The sequence below is a fragment of the Coenobita brevimanus genome, chromosome 79 (assembly GCF_032717465.1).
Source record: "Coenobita brevimanus isolate Jiangsu-jjx chromosome 79, ASM3271746v2, whole genome shotgun sequence".
NCBI lineage: Eukaryota > Metazoa > Arthropoda > Malacostraca > Decapoda > Coenobitidae > Coenobita > Coenobita brevimanus.
In genome coordinates, this window is record NC_137032.1 from 26,203,381 (window position 1) to 26,225,880 (window position 22,500).

The 22,500-nt window shown below is 43.4% G+C and overlaps 1 protein-coding gene across 1 annotated transcript in view; it reads right to left on the reverse strand.

Moving 5' to 3' along the window:
- The window catches only part of LOC145409063 (uncharacterized), a 328,905-nt gene that overhangs the window by 25,344 nt on the left and 281,061 nt on the right, over nucleotides 1–22,500 (reverse strand). The window contains exons 20-21 of the mRNA XM_080279615.1: nucleotides 9,952–10,044; nucleotides 8,664–8,841 (exon numbers count right to left, since the gene is read on the reverse strand). Coding sequence (XP_080135741.1) covers nucleotides 8,664–8,841; nucleotides 9,952–10,044 — 271 coding nt within the window. The remainder of the gene's footprint in view (nucleotides 1–8,663; nucleotides 8,842–9,951; nucleotides 10,045–22,500) is intronic.

Consider the following 22,500-nt stretch of genomic DNA (forward strand, 5'->3'; position numbering starts at 1 on the left):
ATAATGGGTGTGGATGACGGGAGGGGGTGTGTCTAGCAGGTGCGTAAGTGGTAGGGGAAGGGACGGGTAGTGTGTGTCAGTGAAGGTAAGGGGGCTTCTTTAATCTGAGCAGTAAATTCTTCACTCCAATTGAAAACATATGTTCCATAGGTTAAGTAAACGGACCATGGAAGAAATATTTCCACAAGAGACAACAGGCCGATCTAGTGACATAGTATACCCCATGTTGAGAAGTTAGGTCCATGAGAAATGATAGGTCCATGGAAAAAAAAATAGTCCATTGGGGAGACAGGTCCATGTAGGAAAAACAGGTCCATGGGAAGACAGGTCCACGTAGGAAAAATAGTTCCATGGGAAAAATAGATCCAAGAGACATCGGTCTTGTGCGGGAGAATACGTCCAGGGAAGAATATAGGTCCATAGTTAAAAGTAAGTCCAGTATGGAAAATAGGTACAATGAGAACTAGCTCTATGGGAAAAATAAGTCTCTGGGGTAAAGTAGGTTCATGGGAAAGAATAGATCGAAAGGGAAAAGAATCCTGGAAAGAAAGCAGCATCATGGGAAAAATATGGTCTATGGGCAAAATGTCTCTGGAAGGAAGTAGGTCCATGGGGGAAGATACGTCCATGAAGAAAGGTAGGTCCATGGGGGAAATGTGTTCATGGGGGAAAATGGGTCCGAGAAAGATATAGGTCAAAGGGCTGAAAACATGTCGATGGGGGAAATATGTGGTATAAGATGACCCCTATGGGGTGTAGCCAGAGACTGGCCTATGTGCTAATAAACCGAAAAATTGCCATGAGCAAACAAAATTATAAGGTAATCAGATAACACAGGGAAGCGATATTGCCACTATCATTCCACCAGCACCAACACAACCACTATCACCATTCAAAATACCACAACCACCACCATCATCATCATCATACTCGTCATTATTAACCATCATCTTCTAAACCCAATGTCATTGGTATGAATAAGGACGTTTGATTCACAAATAGGGTGACGGAAAAGCGAAAAAAAAAAAGAAAATGACCTGAGTGCTAAGTGAATGTATTTACCACCTCCATTCACGTATCACGTACACATAAGCCCGTTTTTTACTACGCCATCATCTCTCCACCCACCTATATTCCTCCATGGACCTATTTACACCCCAATGACGTTTTCCTTCATACCCCTATTTTCCCACACTGATCAATATTCCCCCATGAATCAATATCCCCCAAACCAATTTCCATACTGACCAATATCTACCCGTGAACCTACTCTTTCGTGGAAGTATTTCTTCCTTGGACCCTTGATACTCTATCGACGTATTTTCCTATGAACCACTTTACTCCCATGGCCTTTCACTCCATGGGTATATATATACACCAAGGACCTATTTTCCATCAAGGACCTATTTGCCCTCCATGGACGTCTTTTACCTCACATGACCTGTTTTCCACTGAACCTATTTTCCCTCCACTGACCTGTTTTCCCTGTGGACCTATTGTCTCATCAGGCCACACCAAAACATGAATGGCTCTATTTTGTCACCAAAACTTGTTTTCTTTAACATTGTTTATTTGCTAGTTAAGTCTGTTCGTAGCTAGCTAGACCCATTCCCCCCATGGACAAACTTTCCTCAGTGAACCTTTTTTCCCCAACCTACGTACCCACCCACCCACCTATCCAGAATGGTAAGCCCATCTCCTGGCTTTGTCTGCGGAAGGCCATACATCCACCCACTCTTAAGCCCACCCACATACCCATCAACTCTGTATCACCTTCACGTGCCCAGTACACTCGACCACACCACCCTCCCATCCACCCACCGCGCCCACATAGGCCTACTTACCCCAGCCTACCCACCCACCAACACACCGCGTTTTACCTACTGAACCACTGTCCCCCACCCACCCTACCCATCATCTCACCCTACCCTACATAACCACCCACCTACCCACTCTATCCATCATCTCACCCTACCCTACCCACCTACCCCACCCAGCCCATTCACCTCACTCTGCCTGCCCGCCTCACTCACTTCACTCCACCCACTCCATCCACCCACATCACCCAATCCATTTGTCCACCCACCCTGCCTACCTCTTCCCTACGAACTTAGGGAAAGGCTGTGACCGAATCGGTAGAGGGGTAGCTTGCAGTCCTAATGGACAAAGGTTCGAATCCCGGCTGGGGCAGAGAACAGTTTAAGGTTTTTAATTTCGTTAAAAGCAGACTTTACTTACCTACTGTACAGGACGACCCTCTGACATGTTGTAATAATACCCCCGCTAATACTAAAACACCAGTCCTGTATGAAACAGCCCTGGCATGTATTCAGTATGGATGGTGGGTGTTAGCGAAGTGGTAAGACGTGGACGTATAGGAGGACAACTGGGCCTTGAGAACGGGCTGTGGAAACCTACGCCCAGAATCGGACACACACACACAAAAAAAAACCTTCCCATTCACTCACCAACCTACCCACCCGGCCGCCAAGCTTGAAACACCATAAAATGACATGCAACTTCACACACACACACACACACACACACACACACACACGCACGCACGCGCGCGCGGCTAAAATATAACATCCACTCTCAATTTGTGAACGTCGAAAACATTTGCTTAATGGTGACGTGTCCTCTGTCCTTGATCAAAACTGCCACCACTATATCTTGAAAGCTGAGTTTTATTAGGAGATTAACACCAAAATTTGATTCCATTGTACTAAGGAAGAAGTGCTATGGAGTGGATGGCAAGTCACAGTGTATTCATATTCTGCTGGCGAACAACATGATACCGAATGTAAAAGAATGGCAAGCTACGACAGTTTAATTTGGAGGAACTATTAACATACTAGCTGTTGATAAAAATAAAATACAGCGCCATGATATTGTAAATATTAAATAAAATCTATTTTGCACGGTGCATGATTATCTGAATCATCATAAAACTAGCCTTAGAGTACCAGGCTGACTCGCTGCTACTCATCGTAAGAAAAGGACAGAAATACTTGCTACGACTCGTCGTAAGAACAGATTATAAGTCAGTCTTAAGATTCACCTCAGCCCTTCCACAGTCAAAGTTTTTTTTTTTTTTTTATATAATGCTTAAACAATATTATGATTTCCTGGAAGTATGGTTTGAGTGAGGTAAACAGGCCTATAAATTTGACTGTCAAATATAGATTTATAATAATTATTCTTATACTGTAGTCCGTTCCTCCCCACCGCTAATTTGAAATAGCTGAATAAACATCTGCACAGCAGATGAGTTATTTGACCGGAGCATGTTGAGTTACATGAAGAAACAGTCAGACAAATGAAGAAATGAAGGAGCAACGTGGTGCTGAAGTGAAAGTCACTGAATGGGATGAAATAAATATTCTGAGATGGTTTGGTCATGTGGGAACAATGGAGAAATAAAGAGTAGAAGATTGTACGTTAATGTGGGGGAAAGGATATGGGGGAAACCAAGAATGAGAGGGGGGGGACTGGAGGGAGAGATCTATGAGAGAGGGCGACGCGAAAGGAAAAGCAGATAAATGCCAAAGGACAGGACTACATGGAAGTGATTTATCTGCTGCCACCCTTTACTGGATTGAGGCACCTGGCTATGTGTAGACAGACAAACTGCAGATGACTACTGCGTTCACCTCACACGGGGATGGAGAAAGAGAGAGAGAGAGAGAGAGAGAGAGAGAGAGAGAGAGAGAGAGAGATTAGGCAGGGTTCGGATCGAGTCTTTGATCTCATCTAATACTGTAGATTCACAGTGAAGCAGCGTAAAAAAGGAAGTGGTGAAATTTGTTTCTAGGCAGAATATTTGATATATAGGCATAGTGACATACTATTTGAATATAACTCAACAAACATTGTTATACTACACAACCCAAATTTGTTTTTTTATTTTCAACATTTCTTCATGTCATTCGTTGCGTTCCAGTCCACACACACACACACACACACACACACACACACACATTCTCAAAGCAAAGAATCTGAGCGCCAGGGCTCCACCCACTAACTCCCCTCACCTCCTCGTTCTCACGTCTCCTACTTCCTGACTCCACCCCTCCCCCCCTCCAAAAAAAAATAATAATAATAACATTAAAGCGTCATCTGTAGCGGAAAATCGTACTGAAGCTGATACTTAGAACTTAAATCCTAGACTGTACATTGTTACCAGAACAAACCAGCCACGCGCATGAGGGGGCGTGGTTTGAGAGGGTGATGTTCTTTTTTGAGTGACAACATTTGAATTCATTGTGCAGTGGTTGCTAAATTGGTCACATTTCGACACTGAGCAATTTCACGGGCCACCCTTCTGCAGTCAAAGGGTTAGTTCTCTACACTTCTGAGAAACTCCTGACTTCGTGTAGTCACTTGAGAGAGAGAGAGAGAGAGAGAGAGAGAGAGAGACAGAGACAGACAGACAGACAGAGAGTCAAGGGAGGAACGAGCGACAGGGCAGGTCACAGGCACCGGGACATGAGTTTCAGTGCCTGTGAGGTTCAAAAATAGCTATTAAATCCACATTCAGAAAAGTTATATGAATAATGTTGCACGGTATAATCATGCGAAATTAATGTCTCGACCGGCAATGGCTTAACCAAGACTTACCCAGTATTCATATTCCTTCATGTACACCCGATAGCATTAGTTTCTCTCCTTTGGTAGCCGGAGTCGCGGCCAGTGAGCGTCCGGGCACTCGAACAGCCCACACCCATCGCCCCTACCCCAACCCTAGAGTAAGGGTTGTTGAATAGATGTGGAACAACAAAGCTGGTGATGTTACAACGTGTCATGATTGTTTTTATAGACAATCAGAACCAGCAGGGGTAAGTATATAAAGGTATTTAATGTGTAATACTGGGCAGTTATGCACAACATATGAGAAAGGGACGAAAATGAAAGAAGAGCTACAATGCATCAAGTGTTTTTGGCTATATACTCACGTCCCATATTATAATGTGACAAAAAAGTATAGTATAGTGATCAACATCTGTTGGAAGATATGATGTCTTATCCATTCTCGCTCCCACCTCCACCACCCTACTCTCCACCAAACGTCACTTTTACCCTCTCGTCCCCCACTCCTGCCCTTTGTTAACCAAGATAAATTATGACTATGATGAAATGATCCGTCAGGTATTGATCATATTAATAGTATCATACACCTCTGTATTAAACGCAAATCAATAACATACAGTACTTCGGTATACCTGCAAACTATTTCATCGCGTTGTAAGCTTTTACGTGACATATACACTGCAAGTTGGACCTTGTTTTACAAGGACATACGGTTGTTTATTGTTAACACAGGTTATATGTGGTTTGGACGTCAATGTATTCATTCTAACGTGGCAATTTAAACCTTGTATTATAAACATGTAAGGTTTATGTTCCTGTCATTATTGAATGAACGAAACGCTCTAGGGATCGGTTCTGACGAACCACAAACTCTTTGCCTTAACGAAAATATGCCGACCTCTTGTTACAACAGTGACACAGTGTCATTATTTATACGATTGACCCACATTCAGTCGTATACATAATGACATTGTGTCACTGCTGTGATAAGAGGTAGGAATATTTTCGTTAAACCAAAGAGTTTGTGGTCCATTAAAGCCGATCCCTGATTCATTTGGTTCATCCAATAATGACAGGAACATAAACCTTACGTTTTTTCTTATGCAAGGAAGAAGGAACCAAAGACCAGGGGTGTGCAAACTGATTCCTCAAAATAATAATAATAATAATATAAGAAGGAACCAAAGACCATGGGTCTGCAAATTGATTCCTCAAAATAATAATAATAATAATAATGATGATAATAATAATAATAATAACAGAAAGCCAAATTCAAGATCCATTCATTTCGATATGCCCTGACACACTGCGTTTGAAAGACAGATCACAGAAGTAGGAAATACAGACAGAAGGAGACAGTGCAAGAGTTGAACTGTTGCATAAATGAAGGACTGGGAGTAACGGTTAACTCTTGCATTAGAGAGTTGGACAGATAAGGGATGAGAGCTTGTTCCTAGACGGGTGCTACGTGCCCGTTGTAGTGTTGGAGGGATGCAAGCAGACAGTTCAGAGGAGCAGTGACCATTGAAGTAACGATAGAAAAGAGATAAAGATGCAACTGTGCAGCAAAGAGACAGAGGTTGAAGGGAGTCAATAAGAGGAGGAGAGTTAATGAGACGAAAAGCTTTTGACTCCACCCTATTGAGAAGAGTTGTGTGTGTGGAGCCTCCCCTCACATGAGAGTTGTACTCTACACTGGAGCGAATAAAAACCGTGTATAAAGTCAACAACCGTACAGGGTAAAGAAGGTACGGAGTAGGCTTATATATATAACCAGGGATTCGTTCTTACTAGCAACAAACTCTCTGCTTTAACGAAAATAATCCTACCTCTTATCACAGCAGTGACACAATGTCATTATGTATACGATTGAATGTGGGTCAATCGTATAAATAATGACACTGTGTCACTGTTGCAACAAGAGGTCGGCATATTTTCGTTAAGGCAGAGAGTTTGTGGTTTGTCAGAGCCGATCCCTAGAGCGTTTCGTTCATTCAGTAATGACAGGAACATAAACCTTATGTGTTTATAATGCAAGGTTTAAATTGCCACGTTAACCTGCCCCATCCTGACCACTTTACCACCACTGACTCCCCCCAATCCCGACCATTTTTGGAAATTTTTTTTTTTGGCTCAAACCTCCGCTTTTGGTGAGAAACATCGAAAATTCATAGAGAAATCGCTCACCTGAGGTTTAAAATACTCGATCCAGGTACCAGTCCCTTCATACCTAACTGGGTTTTCTAACAGGCTGGCACCAAAGAAAACGAGTTCTATGGGAGGGTAACTATTTCACACCACTCATAAACGGTATTTATTTATTTACTTGGTACAAATTTATATGTAGTACGAGAGTATATTGGTTTTCAAACAGTAATATAGGCATTATAAACACTGTTTCACTCAATAACTCATCACCACACCTGATCGACCTTTTTTTGCCACATTACCTGATCATCATTTCTGACTGTTTCTTCCTCTGATGCCATGTAAAGTTTGTCCTCCACACTGTCATTGATTGGGGAATCACTCTGGCCCTGAATTTCGTACCGTGGCATGACATGGCTTTACTGGCCAGGTCACTGATAACAGGTGAATTGCTGAGACAATGGCATGCAGGGGGGGGGGGAGGAGGTCATGCTGGGAAAGGCATTGTCCCTGCCTGGCATCTTGTAGAGGAAGGTGTCCCGTGTATACTTTACCAAAAATCACTCGTGAAAATTGAAAATTGTGCAAATTAGGGACCTTGCAATTGATTCACGTTTATGTACGTCGACGGGATTGGCAGTGACAAAACGTTTGGATGTTAATTCACGTCAACGGGACACCGCGGGTTAATATGAATAAACTGATGTCCAAATCACATATAACCTGTGTTAACAATAAACAACCATATGTCCTTGCAAAACAAGGTCCAACTTGCAGTGTATATGTCACGTAAAAGCTTACAACGCGATGAAATAGCTGGCAGGTATACCGAAGTACTGTATGCTATTGATTTGTGCTTAATACAGAGGTGTATGATACTATTAATATGATCAATACCTGACGGATCATTTCATCATAGTCCTAGTTTATCTTGGTTAACAAAGGGCAGGAGTGGGGGACGAGATGGTAAAAGTGACGTTTGGTGGAGCGTAGGGTGGTGGAGGTGGGAGCGAGAATGGATGAGAAGACATCATCATATCTTCCAACAGATGTTGTTCACTATACTATACGTATTTGTAACATTATAATATGGGACGTAAGTATATAGCCAATAACATTTAATGCATTATAGGTCTTCTTTCATTTTCGTGCCTTTATCATAGGTTACACTATGGATAACAGCACAGTATCACACACTAAATACCTTTATGTGCTTACCCCTACTGGTTCTGATTGTCTATGGAAACAGTCATGACACACTGTAACATCACCAGCTTTGGCTGTTCCCATTTATCGAACAACGCTTACACTGGGGTTGAGGTAGGGGAGGTGGGTGTGGGCTGTTCGATCGCCTGGTCACTCACTCGCCGCAACTCCGGCTACTAGGGGGGGGGGGGATTAGTGCTTTCGGGTGTACGCATACAGTAAACTGTGGAACAGTGTTCCACAGTCAGTCTTACCCTGTACCTTAGACTTCCAAGTATTATTAAATCAACATATCCAGGTATATCAGAATGAACAAATTTTTACAATGGCTCTGTTTTAGTTTACTTCGAAAAGCCTTCACTGTATTGACAAAAACTGTGTGTGGCAAGAATAAAACATAAATAATAAAGGCATTGTCTGGCTGAAGATGGTTACAGAGTTATTCCTCTGTGCATTATGTGGTATACTGATTTATTCTTACTACTCCCAGATGATTCTGTTCAGTTTTGGGGAGACCACATGTGTTGAAGGGGTAAATGAAGGCCATGTCTAACTTCTCCAGTTGGTAAAGTCTTTCCAGAACTGAATAATATCATCAAGTGATAGCAGGACTGATAAGGAAACTGGGTCACTGGACATTTGGAGGTGGCAAGAATAAACCAGCAGATATGAATCAGGAGGTTATAAATCCATCATATATGGAAGAACAATATACTAACCCGGTCTCTGGTGGTACTGGCAGTTCCTTCTTGAACCCATCCTTGCCTAACAGCCAGTAAGTATGCATCTCGCCCTTGCCCTTGAGTTTGGTAAGGCCACGATACTCCAGATGGTATCCGCCAACCTCACGCAGCACGTTCCAAGTTGTCTCACTCACATGTATGCGCCAAGCTGAACCTGCCGTATAAATCTCATTCTTGAATTACATTAGTTTTTGTTATTATAATCTTCGGTGACTGATACATCTTCACCCTTTACCTTCATTATTCCTTATCTCATTGGTTATTTTTTTTTACTAACTGCCCCTCATCAGCAGAATTGAAGCATTTATTCTTTACGAATTGTATCCAAAACATTATGAAACTTTAGAAAATATATGGAAAACAAGTATTAAATGTTCCAGATGCCAATTTTGTGTGAAAATGTGCACTTCAGGTGACCATACAGGATCACCTGGCATGCAAGTGTTGTCATGCTGTTTCAGTTCATAATATTTTATCTAATTTCATCATTCTCCACATTACACACTCACTTTTGGTATGTTGGTGGGTTAGGGATGGAACAGTAATGATTTGTAGTAATGGAACGGTAAGGAATTGTGGTAATCTTTGAACCAGAGGGGTTTATGGTGATGTGGATGGCGACTGTCATCCTACATGTCCCTGCCAAGTTGCCATACATCACAATCGGCCGAGACTTGCTGTCTTTTGACCTCACCTATGCTTGTACTACCAGATATAGCTTAATATTGGCATCTACCTCACAACTCCAGCCCCATCCATGCTGAATATCTCATTAGCCATGTAGTAACCCTCCTTGCTGATCATTCTCAGGTAGTCATGGTATGATGATGAAGCCATGACGTCCGCACTTGCCATCTCCCCAATCAGGACTGTGTTGCAAACTCCTTTTGTCCTCATAAATGACTACAGCCTGCCATGAAGATGCCTTCTCCATGTCATGGCACAATTGCTGCAGCCTAAAAGTTGCGAGCCTGCTGATGTACTGTTGCTGAGTGCAGTGGCTCATTCTTGTGTTCTTTTTTTGCTATGGTGGATGCAGTTATATAATCTACTGGAGGTAAGACCAAGTGGAAAAAGGAAATCCTAACATTCAAAATGTTAATTATGATAAATGTCACAGACTTCTATTTTTGCATACTTCTTATTTATTCAGTGTCATAAATCATAAAACAAAGATAGGGTCATTGACAGAATCTGAATAAACGTGTTAAAATTGCAGAACCAAAATACAATAAATTTACTGCACAAAGGTAGAACTGCCTACCTGTTGACTCCATCCTTGAGGCAGTGTTGACTGTGTCGCCAAAGAGACAGTAGCGTGGCATAGTCATCCCAACAACACCGGCACAGCAGGGACCTGCCACCGCAAACCCACATGTCGTTATCACCAAACCACATAACGCAAGTGAATTGAATAAGAGTGTCATAGTGCACAACCATACCACAGCTCTTCAGACAACCACATTAACACCACTGCAACACAAAACTACTCCACTTTTTATAATTGCACGTTCTCCGTCACTCAGCCAAACCCACACCACATCACACTTGTACCACCACCTCAGTATAACTATGACCTGTCGCCACACATGCCGTCACCATCATGCTTCACAAGCACACCACACAATACAACCACACTCATCAAACTTTGCTACCTTCACACTGTATGACACACAGCACAACCATACTGTAACTACCTCGCCCAGACAGAGTCCGGTGAACAGACTGATGAATGGTCATAAAGAGTTTGGATGCATGTTGATGTGCACTCTACTCTGGCTTTGTAGGGCTGCCTTACCAGCATAAGTTTTCCTTTTTTCACCCTTCTGGTGGAGTGAAGGTTTGATAGTTTCTCATTCTCCTCCCATCCCTGTTAGGTCGATACAGTAGGTGACTATATTGTTATACTGAGATTGTTGTTGCTTCCTGCCCAAGAAGGTTCCCCCTCACTGACCGCTCTGCAGCGTGAGCACATGGTCAGGACTCCCCGGAATTGGTCGAGAGGGCAATCTTAGCTTTAGCTTTTTTCGTCATGGCTTTCACTCCTTTGCTCGTTTTTCTCTTTCTTCTCACTTCCCCCACGAGGGGGAGGTGGTTGATATGTCGAACCTCTCTTCTGCCCCTCCCTCCCTTTGGGGGGGCCATGACACCAACACGGACTGACGCCTGGATGGACAGACCCCAGACGCGTGTCCCACTTGACATCAGTGTAGAAAATGCTAGCTATGTCCGAATTCATGCCCTGGGTTCAATGTCACTGGCAAGTCTCAGTCCTTTCAATGTCAGGAAGGTGATTGATGGTTGTGCTGGTGAGGTTTAATGTGTCACAAAACTTGCTGATGGGGGCCTCCTTGTTAAAACTGTATATCCATCTCAGGTTAGAGACTTGCTCAAGCTCTGCAAGTTTCACTCTTATGATGGTCAGACGACTATTCCACACTCCATGAATTCCTGAAAGGGTGTTATCACCGACAGGGATCTCATGTGTATGGAGGAGAAGGACTGTCATGGAGATTTTGAGAATTTGCAATATTAAGGAATGAATATTCAATAATACTTGAGAACAAGGACAAAGAACTGACTTGTGAAACTCAAGCAATGATTACTTTATGCCGGCTTACTTCGCCGATTCTCTAAGGACGAGAATTTATAAACTTTCTCAACAGTACACGGCAGAGACTAAGTACTCACACATGCTGTTTATTGGTACTGTTAGCCTCTGGAGAAAGTGACTCCACCCTTGACAATCAATATCTAATGCTATTAATGATAAACAGGTTCTTGCCGGTGCATTAACTCCTGGTTGCACAACGGATTTTAAGCTTAATACAAAAGGACTGGCCTAAGTACCAGTTATGAATAATGCAAAGCGTTTATGCAAACTAGGAGCTATAAGTGAAATAAGCTTAATGTGGAGAAATAAAACACGAGTTTACATTACATTAAGCTCAAGAAAAAGAACTGTTAATTTATTGATTACAATGAGTTAAATTTACATTACATGTTTAAAAATGAATTCAAAATAAGGAGAACACACTCACTCGCTCACTCAAAAGCTAAACTCTTAAGCCTAGGAAAAACGAAAGGAAAATACTGGTCAGAAAAGGGGCTAAGCGGGATGAACTGGGTGTCGTTGCTGAGGAAGGACGCTGCCACACACGCTAAACCTCTACGCCGGATCACACTGAGCAGAGCCTTCAGGAACCCGCTGAAGAACGACCTGGTCTCACGGCGCTTCAATCCTAACTGAATTCAAACTGTGAGAGAGAGGCGAGGGCAGGCTGCACTTGCTAACGGCTAACACAAAGAAACTGAGTGAAACACGCCCTTAATAAATCACTCGGCGAAAGCGCTAATGTCGCGCACAAGGACGATCACTTATGAAACAGTGAAAAATGTTATGAAAACACTCCCGATCGGGTGAATACGTGGCGGTTGACTGAGTTATACTTATGGGAATTCACTAGAATTCGCGGTTTCCCACAAAGTTCAATGTCACGAGTTTATTTAGATAGAGAATCGCGCCGACTCGTGACAAGGACATCATACGTGAACTCGCTCAGCAAGGTGTCACTGATGGCCATTTTATAACTAGATTTGTGGAGGGCATGACAGTGAAGACAGCTCCCCTTGTTTTGCCTTTTAGCAAGATTGCGCTCCCTGATTTCATTACAGCCGGTTCGAATTAGGGTAAGGCCTTACGTCCCTAACCCAGTTTGATGTGCTAAGTAAGATTTATGGGCACAGTGTAAAGGCTTGTCGGCTACCATTTCTGTGTGTGGTAAATGTGCAGGTTCTGGTCACATAGCAGATGACTGTACATCCAGGACAGTGTTGTTTTCACTGTAAGGGTGCTCACTCCACCTCTTCGAGGGACTGTCCCAAGTGGAAGGAGGAGAAGGAGGTCTGCACAGTGAAGACAACCGAGGGTATCTCCTAATATGAAGCTAGGGAAAAGGTGCAGGCGTTGCATGCAACTCCCACACCAACTACCTCCTACGCTTTGGCAGTGATATCCTGTCATGTGATGTGCTCTGTCAAGACACAAACTGACCCTGAGCCTGTTACTCACGCCATTTACTAGCCCTCTGCAAATCTGCCTGTTTCCCATTCCAACTCTCTTACTGATACCCTCACGACTTCTTACTCTTGGGCTGCTGGTACTTCTTAGTCGATAAAATCTCAGCAGAAGCCAGACAAGTCTAAAGAAATTAATTTTTACAACCCTGAGGCAGTCACGTCCTCATGTTTCTCCTACTCCTACTCCAACGAGGAAGAGATTACACATCTCTTCCTCGAGGGGATCTGGGAGCCTCAAAATTTATGAATCAATGGAGGTTTCTATTAACCCGCCCCGTACCGACCAATTTATTACCAAACTCACCCCGCAAACCAAAAAAATTTTCAAATCTTTTTTTTTTTTTTTTTGCTCAAACCTCCACTTTTGGTGAGAAACAATGGAAAATCATAAAAAAAAAGTGCTTACCTATGCTTATAAATGGTCAGAACAGAAGCCTCCAAGCACCTGGGGCTCGTACTCTGTAGAGGCATGGTGCAGCTGCAGTGTTTTCTGTGGTGAAGTAACTACTCGAAACCATCCAGAATACATAAATATACATTTATTTGGTCAAAATTTATATGTACTACAAGAATATATTGTTTTTCAAACAAAAATATAGGCGATATAAGCGTAGGTTCATTATCAGAACACCTGAATATCGCCAATTTCTTGCACAACTGACTGCCTGAGGCTGTTGTTTCAAGTTACATTTTATTTCTCAACTTATATTATACTTTTCTACAATCATTATACCATTTTCAACTTTCTATATATTTATCACTTACTGACATGCCTTACTATCATAGTGAGCGTGATATTCTTGCAAGCACATAGAATTACATTTTTATTTTCAACTTCAAGTATAGTTTTCCACAAATATTATATCAATTTTCAACTTCTATTACTGTTATCACATATTGACAGGCCTTACTATTATAGTGAGCATAATGTTATTGCATACTTACATACCGAGCTTGATATTCTCGCAAGCACACAGTATTACATTCTGTTCTTCAACTTTCATTATATATTTTCACAAAGATTATTACGCTCTTCCAACCTTCAACAATTTTTATCACATACGACTTAGTATTATAGTGAATGTGATAATCTCGCAAGCACACATAATTACATTCTGTTCTTCAACTTCCATTATACTTTTCCACAAAGATTATTACTATTTTCCAACCTTCTATAATTGTTATCACATATGACTTAGTATTACAGTGAGCGTGATATTCTCGCAAGCACACATAATTACATTCTATTCTTCAAAACTTCCATTATGCATTTCCACAAATATTATTACCATTTTCCAACCTTCTAAAATTTTTATCACATGTACACATGACTTAGTATTATAGTGAGTGTGATATTCTCGCAAGCACACAGTATCACATATTGAATGGCCTTACTAGAATGTGTGTACATACACACATTATCAGTAATGTAGTAGGGTGTGAAACTCCTTGAAACAAGGCTCAAGGCACAAGCCAACAATACAACTGACACACTCGTATCTCGTGTCTTGTCTGCCAGTGCTCGCTCTTACTTCAGAATTGCTGCATACATGACAGCAACACTGTGGTCTGGGGCAGTTTGGTTGAGAGGGGATGGTGATGAGGAAGTGGCGTCCTGTGAGGCGTACGGGCGTCTGGCCAGCAGTGGCGGTGCGTGGGTGGGGCCTTTCCTCTGCATATTTCCCGATGATCTCCCGGGACAGCTCCCTCACAAACCCCTCGAAGGTCTCGGAGGTTCCTGTAGTCAAAAGCGTGGAGGTAGTGGCAGTTGAGGACTGTGATATCAGGCAGGTGGAAGAAGAGTTTCTTGTTCCACAATGACTCCACTACTGACTCCAGTTTCCAGACGTGGGCCCTCCTCTGGCCGGTGTACTCCATGAAGTCTGTATGGTGCATCAGGGGGCGATGTACCATCGACAGGAGGGAAACTTCTCTCTTGTGGCTCCATACAGTGGCGAGGATGTTGTTTGCCTTGAAGAAGACCACCTCATTCCTGTCGAGTTTCCTCCCGAGTTTCACCATATGATGGCGGTTTCTCTTGACAGTTCCACAGACTCCGGTGTCGTGAACGTGGAGGTACCAAGCGAGAAGAGGGCTAGTGTACCAGTTGTCCAGGTACAAGACGTGACCACGATGAAGGTACTCCTGTATCATCGTCTTCACCACGACCCCAAAGAGTCCAATACTTCAATCGTCTGTTTTATCTGTTTGTGCACTGGTGCACAAGGCTATGTCTTGCACATAACCAGTTTTAGAGTCACACATAACAAAGATCTTGAACCCATAACGGTGTCTCTTGCTGGGTATTTACTGGTGAAAGGAGATTTTGCCTCTACGCAGCACAAGACTCTCGTCTATGACAAGGTCTCTGTAAGGATAAAATGATGAGTGGAACGTTTCCCATAGGTGATAAAAAACAAGCCTAATTCTCCTCATTTTATCTGTGTTATTTGCATTAGCAGGGTCGTCTGCATCATAAAAGTGGAGGCGGCTCAGAATGTACTGAAACCTATTCTGACTCATAACTTTACCAAAGAAAGGTGTGTAAGTAATTGGGTCAGTAGACCAGGAAGCTGGAATTTGTTCTTTCCGTACAATACCCATCAACAGAACCAAGGCCAAAAAAAGGAACATCCTACCTACTGTTACTGGGTAATCATAGCGCTATGAGTGCCTGCTTGTTGTCCCCTCGCGCTTGCTTTCACGGGACATTCTCCTGGCGAAGGTGTTTGTCTGCTCCAGTACACGCTCCACAAGTAAAGGTGGAAGAAATCCATCCTGTTGGAGCCTTGATGGATGTGTGGAGCAGTGCAGCCAGACCGCCACTCGTCTGTGAAGGGGTGAATCATTGGTTCAAAATCATTCCCGTCCTCCCAGAATCACTACACATCACTGTCTCCAGCCTCGTCACCATCGTCGCCTTCATCGGGGTGTGGAGGAGAGGGTGGTGGGGGTGGTTCAGAAGGGGGAGAGCGCTGCCCTTCCCCATTCGTACTCCTTTTCCCTTTTCCTTTCCCCTTCCCCTTCCCTTTCGTCCCTTTCCCCATATCACAGGGGTGTGGGGAGGGAGCGCGGGAATACTGCAGGGGGAAAGATGTGCTTGGGAGCGGCTCCACCTCACTTGCCCACCACCCAGGTGCACCACGTAGGTGTGTGGGAGCTCCTTGCCTACCACCACCACTTTCACCTTCAACACCGCTTCTCACTCCCGCCCCTACACTGCCACCTTCCCCAGACAAAACAACAGGCCCATACCTTATATGCCTCCTTGACCCTTCTGTTCCACATGGCGAGATCTGTTCTGACCCCAAGCACTTGGGAACACCACGTCCACCTGCTCCGTCCATGTCCTCGTACTTGTCCAACCCTTCATGCGCAGGATGGAGAGAGGTGAGTGCACGTCTTCGTGGTTTAGCCTGGCCTTCCCCTGCCTGATGATATGTAACATATCGCTGCTTCCTATGTGACAGTATCTCCTCGTCAATACTGCTCGTCTCCTCATCAGGTAAAATTTAGTCTTTGTCGAGGACATCGTTGTCAATTGGCAAATCACCGTCGCCAGTGAAGGCCTTGACTGGGTATAAGTCCAGGACGACTTGTATTTCCTTGTCAGAGAGACCTCAGCGTGCCATGTCTGTCCTGGGTCACTGCTAACAGGTGAGTGGCCAAGTCACAGGTAGGCATGGGTCACACGGGGTCAGGGAGTGTCCCCATCTGGTGGCGGGTAGAGGAAGGTGTCATGCATCTACGCACCAAAAATCACACGCGAAATATGAAAAACGTGCAAAATGTACACCGTACATTTTGGGGACTGAGCGTGAAAAAAAGATGCAACATGCATCATACGTTGTTGGTACGGGGCAGTTTAATATGAACTGGGATTGGTCCCCCGGTTGTCGCTTACCTGATGGTGGGCGATCAAAGAAAGCTATGCACACAGGCCCGTCCCCTCAATCTTAAACCATCATGTTTAATATTATCCAGTGGAACTGTAGGTCTATTGTGAATAAACTACAAAACTTAAGTCTGTTGCTAGCTTTACATAAACTGGATGTTGTCTGTTTACAGGAGACGTGACCAGAGGCTCATCCTGATCCTCCTCAGTTCAAACACTACCACTCGGATAGGAGATATGGGGTTCATGGCACTGCCACATAAACACACATATCTCTACCACAAATGGAATTGGTACTGAATTCTGCTCTGGAAGCTACTGCATGCATAGTGACAATAGGCAACATGTTTCTGCCTGTTTGTTCCATCTACTGTCCTCCCCCTGGCCCCATTGATGGTGATGCTTTCACTTCACATGCCAATCAGCTTCCAGGTCATAAATTAATTTTAAGCGATTTTATTGGCCATTGCTATCAATGGGGAAGCTAGAGGAATGACGCCAGGGGAGAAGAAGTATCTGATTTCATATTACAGTCAAACCTCTGCCTTCTAAACAATGGTAGAGAAACTCGTGTAGACGACTGTACTGGCAACATGTCATGTAAAAATTTGTCCTTGTGATCTTCCAATATACACACTAACATCTCTAGGGACCCGTATGATGATGGGTAGCGATCATTTTCCTATCTTTGTTAGTTGTGCAGTGATAATCTGCCTCCCCCACCACCTATATTAGACTTTAAGAAAGCAAACCGGGGGTACTACTCACAAGTCACTAATCCAGAAATATTGGGAGACAACATTGATGAGAAAGTTACACACCTACAGACTTCCATTATACACGCAGCTGAGGCTGCTGTTCCCAAAACATCTACAGTTCCAAACAAGTGTAGAGTTTTGTGGTGAACATCAGATTGCTAACAAGCACTCACTAAGTGCAATAGGAGATACAGGATTTTTGAGAAACAGCCTACAGAGTCAAAATTTATAGCCTACAAGGCGGCTAAGGCTAAGGCAAGGACAATTAAAGCAGGAAAATGGAATATCTGGCATAGTTTTATGTCCATGGTGAACCGCACCATCCCCTTAAGTCAGGTCCACCGTCAATATACTTAAGAACATGTACACCCAGTCACCAATCACCACACATGAGGTGGCCTGGAACGTCATTGATGATCCCCTGGACACTGGCAATACTATTGCTGACCATTTTGCCCAGGTAAGCAGCTCAGCCAAGTACAATAATTGCTTTCTCCACAATAAGCATATGGCTGAGCTGCAGCACTTAGACTTTGCCATAGAAGATGGAGATACCAGCTACAACTCCGAATTTACATTAGATGAACTTCACCTTGCCCTAAAATCCTGTAAAGGCTCCAGTCCCAGTCCATCCGCCATTCCATACATTTGATTCAGCATCTTACTCAGGCCAACCTGAGTAAGCTATTAGCAGTGCACAATGAGATTTGGGCGTCTCCTCTTTCCAAACTCAAGCCACTATGTGCACGTCATACCGATACCTCGCTGGGACAGTCGCCTTACGAATCCCAGTTCAGTTCAAGCTATAGCGCTGACTGACAGTCTCTGTAAGGTCTATGAGTATGGTTAATAAAAGGTCACTTTTTGCTTTAGAGTCGAAGGGTGTGTTAAAAGATCAACAGAGTGGATTCCATAAATACAGGTCCACTCTGGATCATCTAGTGCACCTGGAGCATTGCATAGCCAAGGCCTTTGCCAATCGTGAAGTCATGATAGGAATTTTTTTGGATATTCATATGGCTTGTGATGTGCCCTGGCAAAATGGAATATTATGTAAATTCTATGCTTATGGATTTAGAGGTCTAGGAGAAGAACGATGGCCGTCTGCAACAACAGCTATAGAACGGCCAGAAAGGAAGCTGTAGATGAAGGCACAGGTAGAAGAATAGAAACCGTAAGAGGGCAGTTTGGAAATTAAAGGTTTATGCCAGACTCGATCGAAAGCCTTTGAGATGTCAAGTGCAGTGGCGAAGCTTTTGCCAAAGTCCCGAAAGGAGGATGATCAGGAGTCTGAAAGGTAGGTGAGAAGATAGCCAGGGAGCGTCCCTGATGGAACCCATAATGATGATCAGAAAGACGATAGTTAGAGGGTTGGGAGTGGTCACCTTTCTTTGGGACTGGCTAAATGAGAGCAAACTTCCAGCAAGAAGGAAAGGTACAAGTTCATAGACAAAGACGAAAGAGTTTGCCTAGGCAGGGTGTAAGCACAGAAGCACAGTTCTTGAGAACAACAAGAGGGACTCCATCAGGCCCATATGCCTTGTTAGTATTGAGGCCTGTGATGGCAGAAAATACATCAGCTGAAGAAATTTTACTGTTAGCCATGAGGAAGTCAGAGGGGGGGATGTGAAGGAGGAACAGCACCGGAATTGTCTAAGGTGGAATTGGAGGAGAAAGTCTGAGTGAAGAGATCTGATTTATAAGTAGAAGAAATAGCTACAGAACCATCAGAGTAGAAAAGAGGAGGGAAGGATGAGGTAAAGTTATTAGAAACCTGACTTAGCACGATTCAGGGCAGAAACATAAGCAAAATGTGATTCAGGGATGGGTTGGCTCTAGTACCTTTTATGGACCCTCTCCTTGTTGCTGACAGCATTAGAACAAGCGTGATTAAACCAAGGCTTTCTTGCATTAGTCAAAGGATATGAGAAAGGACTGTATGCTTCCATGCCCGAGAGAATAACCTCCGTAATGCGCTAGGCACACTCAGACGGCTCCCGGCCATTTGAAGCAATAACCATTCCAGGGAAAATCAAAGAAGTACTGCTTGAGGGCCTTCCAATCCGCAGCTCCAAAGTGCCACAGATGACATTTCTTTGGAGGGTTCACAGGTTGTACCAGAGTGATAGGACAAGTTAAGGTGATAAGTTTGTGACTGGAGGAGCCCAACAGAGAGAAAAGATTAATAGTGTAAGCAGAAGGATTAGTTGTAAGGAAGAGGTCAAGTATGTTGAAGCTCTCTCCAAGGCGATCAGGGATACGGGTAGGGTGCTGTACAAGCTGCTCTAGGTCATTAACCCGCCCCGTCCCGACGACGTATGGGTACGTCACCACGATTTGCATTTGCCAGTCCCGGCGACGTACCAGTACGTCGTGCAATTGCAAGGTCGCTAATTTGCACAATTTTCAATTTTCGCACGTGATTTTTCGTATGTATACACGGGACACCTTCCTCTATTCCTGTACAAGATACCAAGCAGGGACAATGCCTTACACTGCATAACCTCCCCCCTCCCCCCCTCACGACATTGTCTTGGCAAAGGACCTGTTACCAGTGACCTGGCTAGTAAAGTTATTCAGGGCCAGAGTGATTCCCCAATCGATGACAATGTGGAGGACAATGTTTACATAGCATTAGAAGAAGAAACAGCCAGAAATAATGATCAGGTAGTGTGGCAAAAATAGGTCAGGTATGGTGATTAGTTAGTGAGTGAAACAATGCTTATAATGCCTTTATTACTGCTTGAAAACCAATATACTGTCATACTACATATACATTCGTACCAAGTAAATAAATAAGTACCGTTTATGAGTGGATAAAATAGTTACCCTCCCATAGAACTCGTTTTCTTTGGTGCCAGCATGTTAGAAAACCCACTCAGGTAAGGAGGAACTCCTACCTGGATTGGGCACTTTAAACCTCAGGTGAGCGATTTCTCTATGAATTTTCGATGTTTCTCACCAAAAGCGAAGGTTTTAGCCAAAAAAAAAAAAAATCGAAAATACCTCGGGACTGGGGGATGTCGGAGGTGCGGAAAGCCTCGGGACGTGACGGGTTAAGGATAGAAAAGATGTAGGCTTGTTCACCAGGTGGTTCAGTGATAGGAGAGGAGAGTCAAAGGTGGTGGTGAACATTGAAATCTCCTAAAATGGAGATTTCAGAGAAAGGAGAAATGGATAGAAAGTGTTCCATCATAGAAGTAAGATAGTCGAAGAATTTTCGAGTCAGTAGAATTAGGGGATAAGTCAACAGTACAGATATATTTAGTCAGAGAATGACAGGATAGCCGAAGCCAGAGTGTAGAGAATTCAGAAGAATCGAGTTCAGGAACACGAGAGCAAGATAAGTCGTTTCGTATATATAAACAACAGCCACCTTTGGCTTTGAAATGAGTATAGAGAAAGTAGGAGGGTACAGAAAACGGTTTGCTGTCAGTTGCCTCAAACAGCTGAGTCTCAGTTAGAAAGAGAAGGTGAGGGGTAGAGGAGGAGAGGTGGTGCTCAACAGAGTGAAAGTAGAGGAAAGGACGCGAATGTTGCAGAAATGAAGAAGAAGTGAGTCAAAATGTGGTTCCAAGCAGCTCAAGTCATCACCGGGAGAGGGGTGGAAGGTGGGGGCATTTATGGTCCCCACCCCCCTGGGGACTCGGAGGCCTTGTGTTCGGTAGCCATAATTTTTTTTTGAATTTTGGAAAAGAAAGCGTAGTGTGGACTGTGCATGTAGTTGGTATAGATAGTTAGAGAAACTTGTATTGGAGAGCATGCTGGCCTACTCTCTGTGTTACTGAGATACTGAAAAAGTTCTGCAAAGCGGGATGGTCAGAAACTAGTCCTGAGGGCTGATGAAATGGGAGCTCCAGCTCTCCCTGTCATCAGCTTTCCATCCACCTCGGGAGTACTGCCCTGCTCGACTGGTGCTACAGTCTACTCCTATTTTTATTTTTACATAAATTTGTTTTCTGTTTGATTATATTGTAGTTATACACCAATGAGTTCACATGTGCTGTATAGATGGAAGTATTGGCCCTGGTACTATTATATAACTTACTATCTTTCATTATCATGAATAACAACATAATACTGGTGTGAAATAAATGCAAACATTTCAGTTCATTATTCTGGCTTTCATGATTATCGATTCTTGCTATTCTAATGACCCTCCCGGGTGATGGCCATTATATATATATATATAAATATATATATATATATATATATATATATATATATATATATATATATATATATATATATATATATATATATATATATATATCCATCCACCCATCATCCAATCCTACATTGCCCCATGAGGAGCGTAGGAGCCCTGGGCTAGGCAGTTGGTCCTGACATTTAAGATGAGAGTGACCAACCTCACTCATCCCTGAGTGGCATTACGTGAGCAATAAACCCCAACCATCCCTTGGATATAAACCTTCACCGGCTCAATCCGATTGGAGCACAATAATTACCCACTAAACCACCAGGAGCCAAAATTTGGTTATATGGTTACCACCCAGCATAGTAAATAGTTTCCTGGTGTACAGGAAACCATTTGGCTTGTCACTCTGTGTAGAGTCACCCATAGGCAGAAGGAGGAGGAAAGAATGAAGGAATAACAGACAGAAGAGGGAGTGTAAAGTCACCTGTAGGCAGAAGTTATATAACTTGAAACCGGTTGAAGATAATGCTATATAGGGGAGGGCGATGATGGTTCGGACAGTGGGATGGTTCGGACAGTGCATTCATTGAGAAACGTATGGGTTCAAGGGCCGTGTGATCTTGCGTGAAAGTGGGGGAGTTTGTTTACTTCGACCACTGGGAACCTCCAAGCTAGAAACGCCTCCCTTTTTCATGCAGGTCAGATTTTGTTTTGTTGCATCTCCTATGGTAGAATTCAAGTGTATATCGTAAGCCCTACCTTTATGAATATGACAAACATCAAACTGTGTACTATCAGGGTGAATATGTGTTGCATCTAGAACATCTATCTATCTATCTATTGCCAGACGCCATAATCCCGTACGGGGTGGCCAATTGACTCTGAGTTATTTGTTTTACAAGGAGGGGCACTAACCCTCCA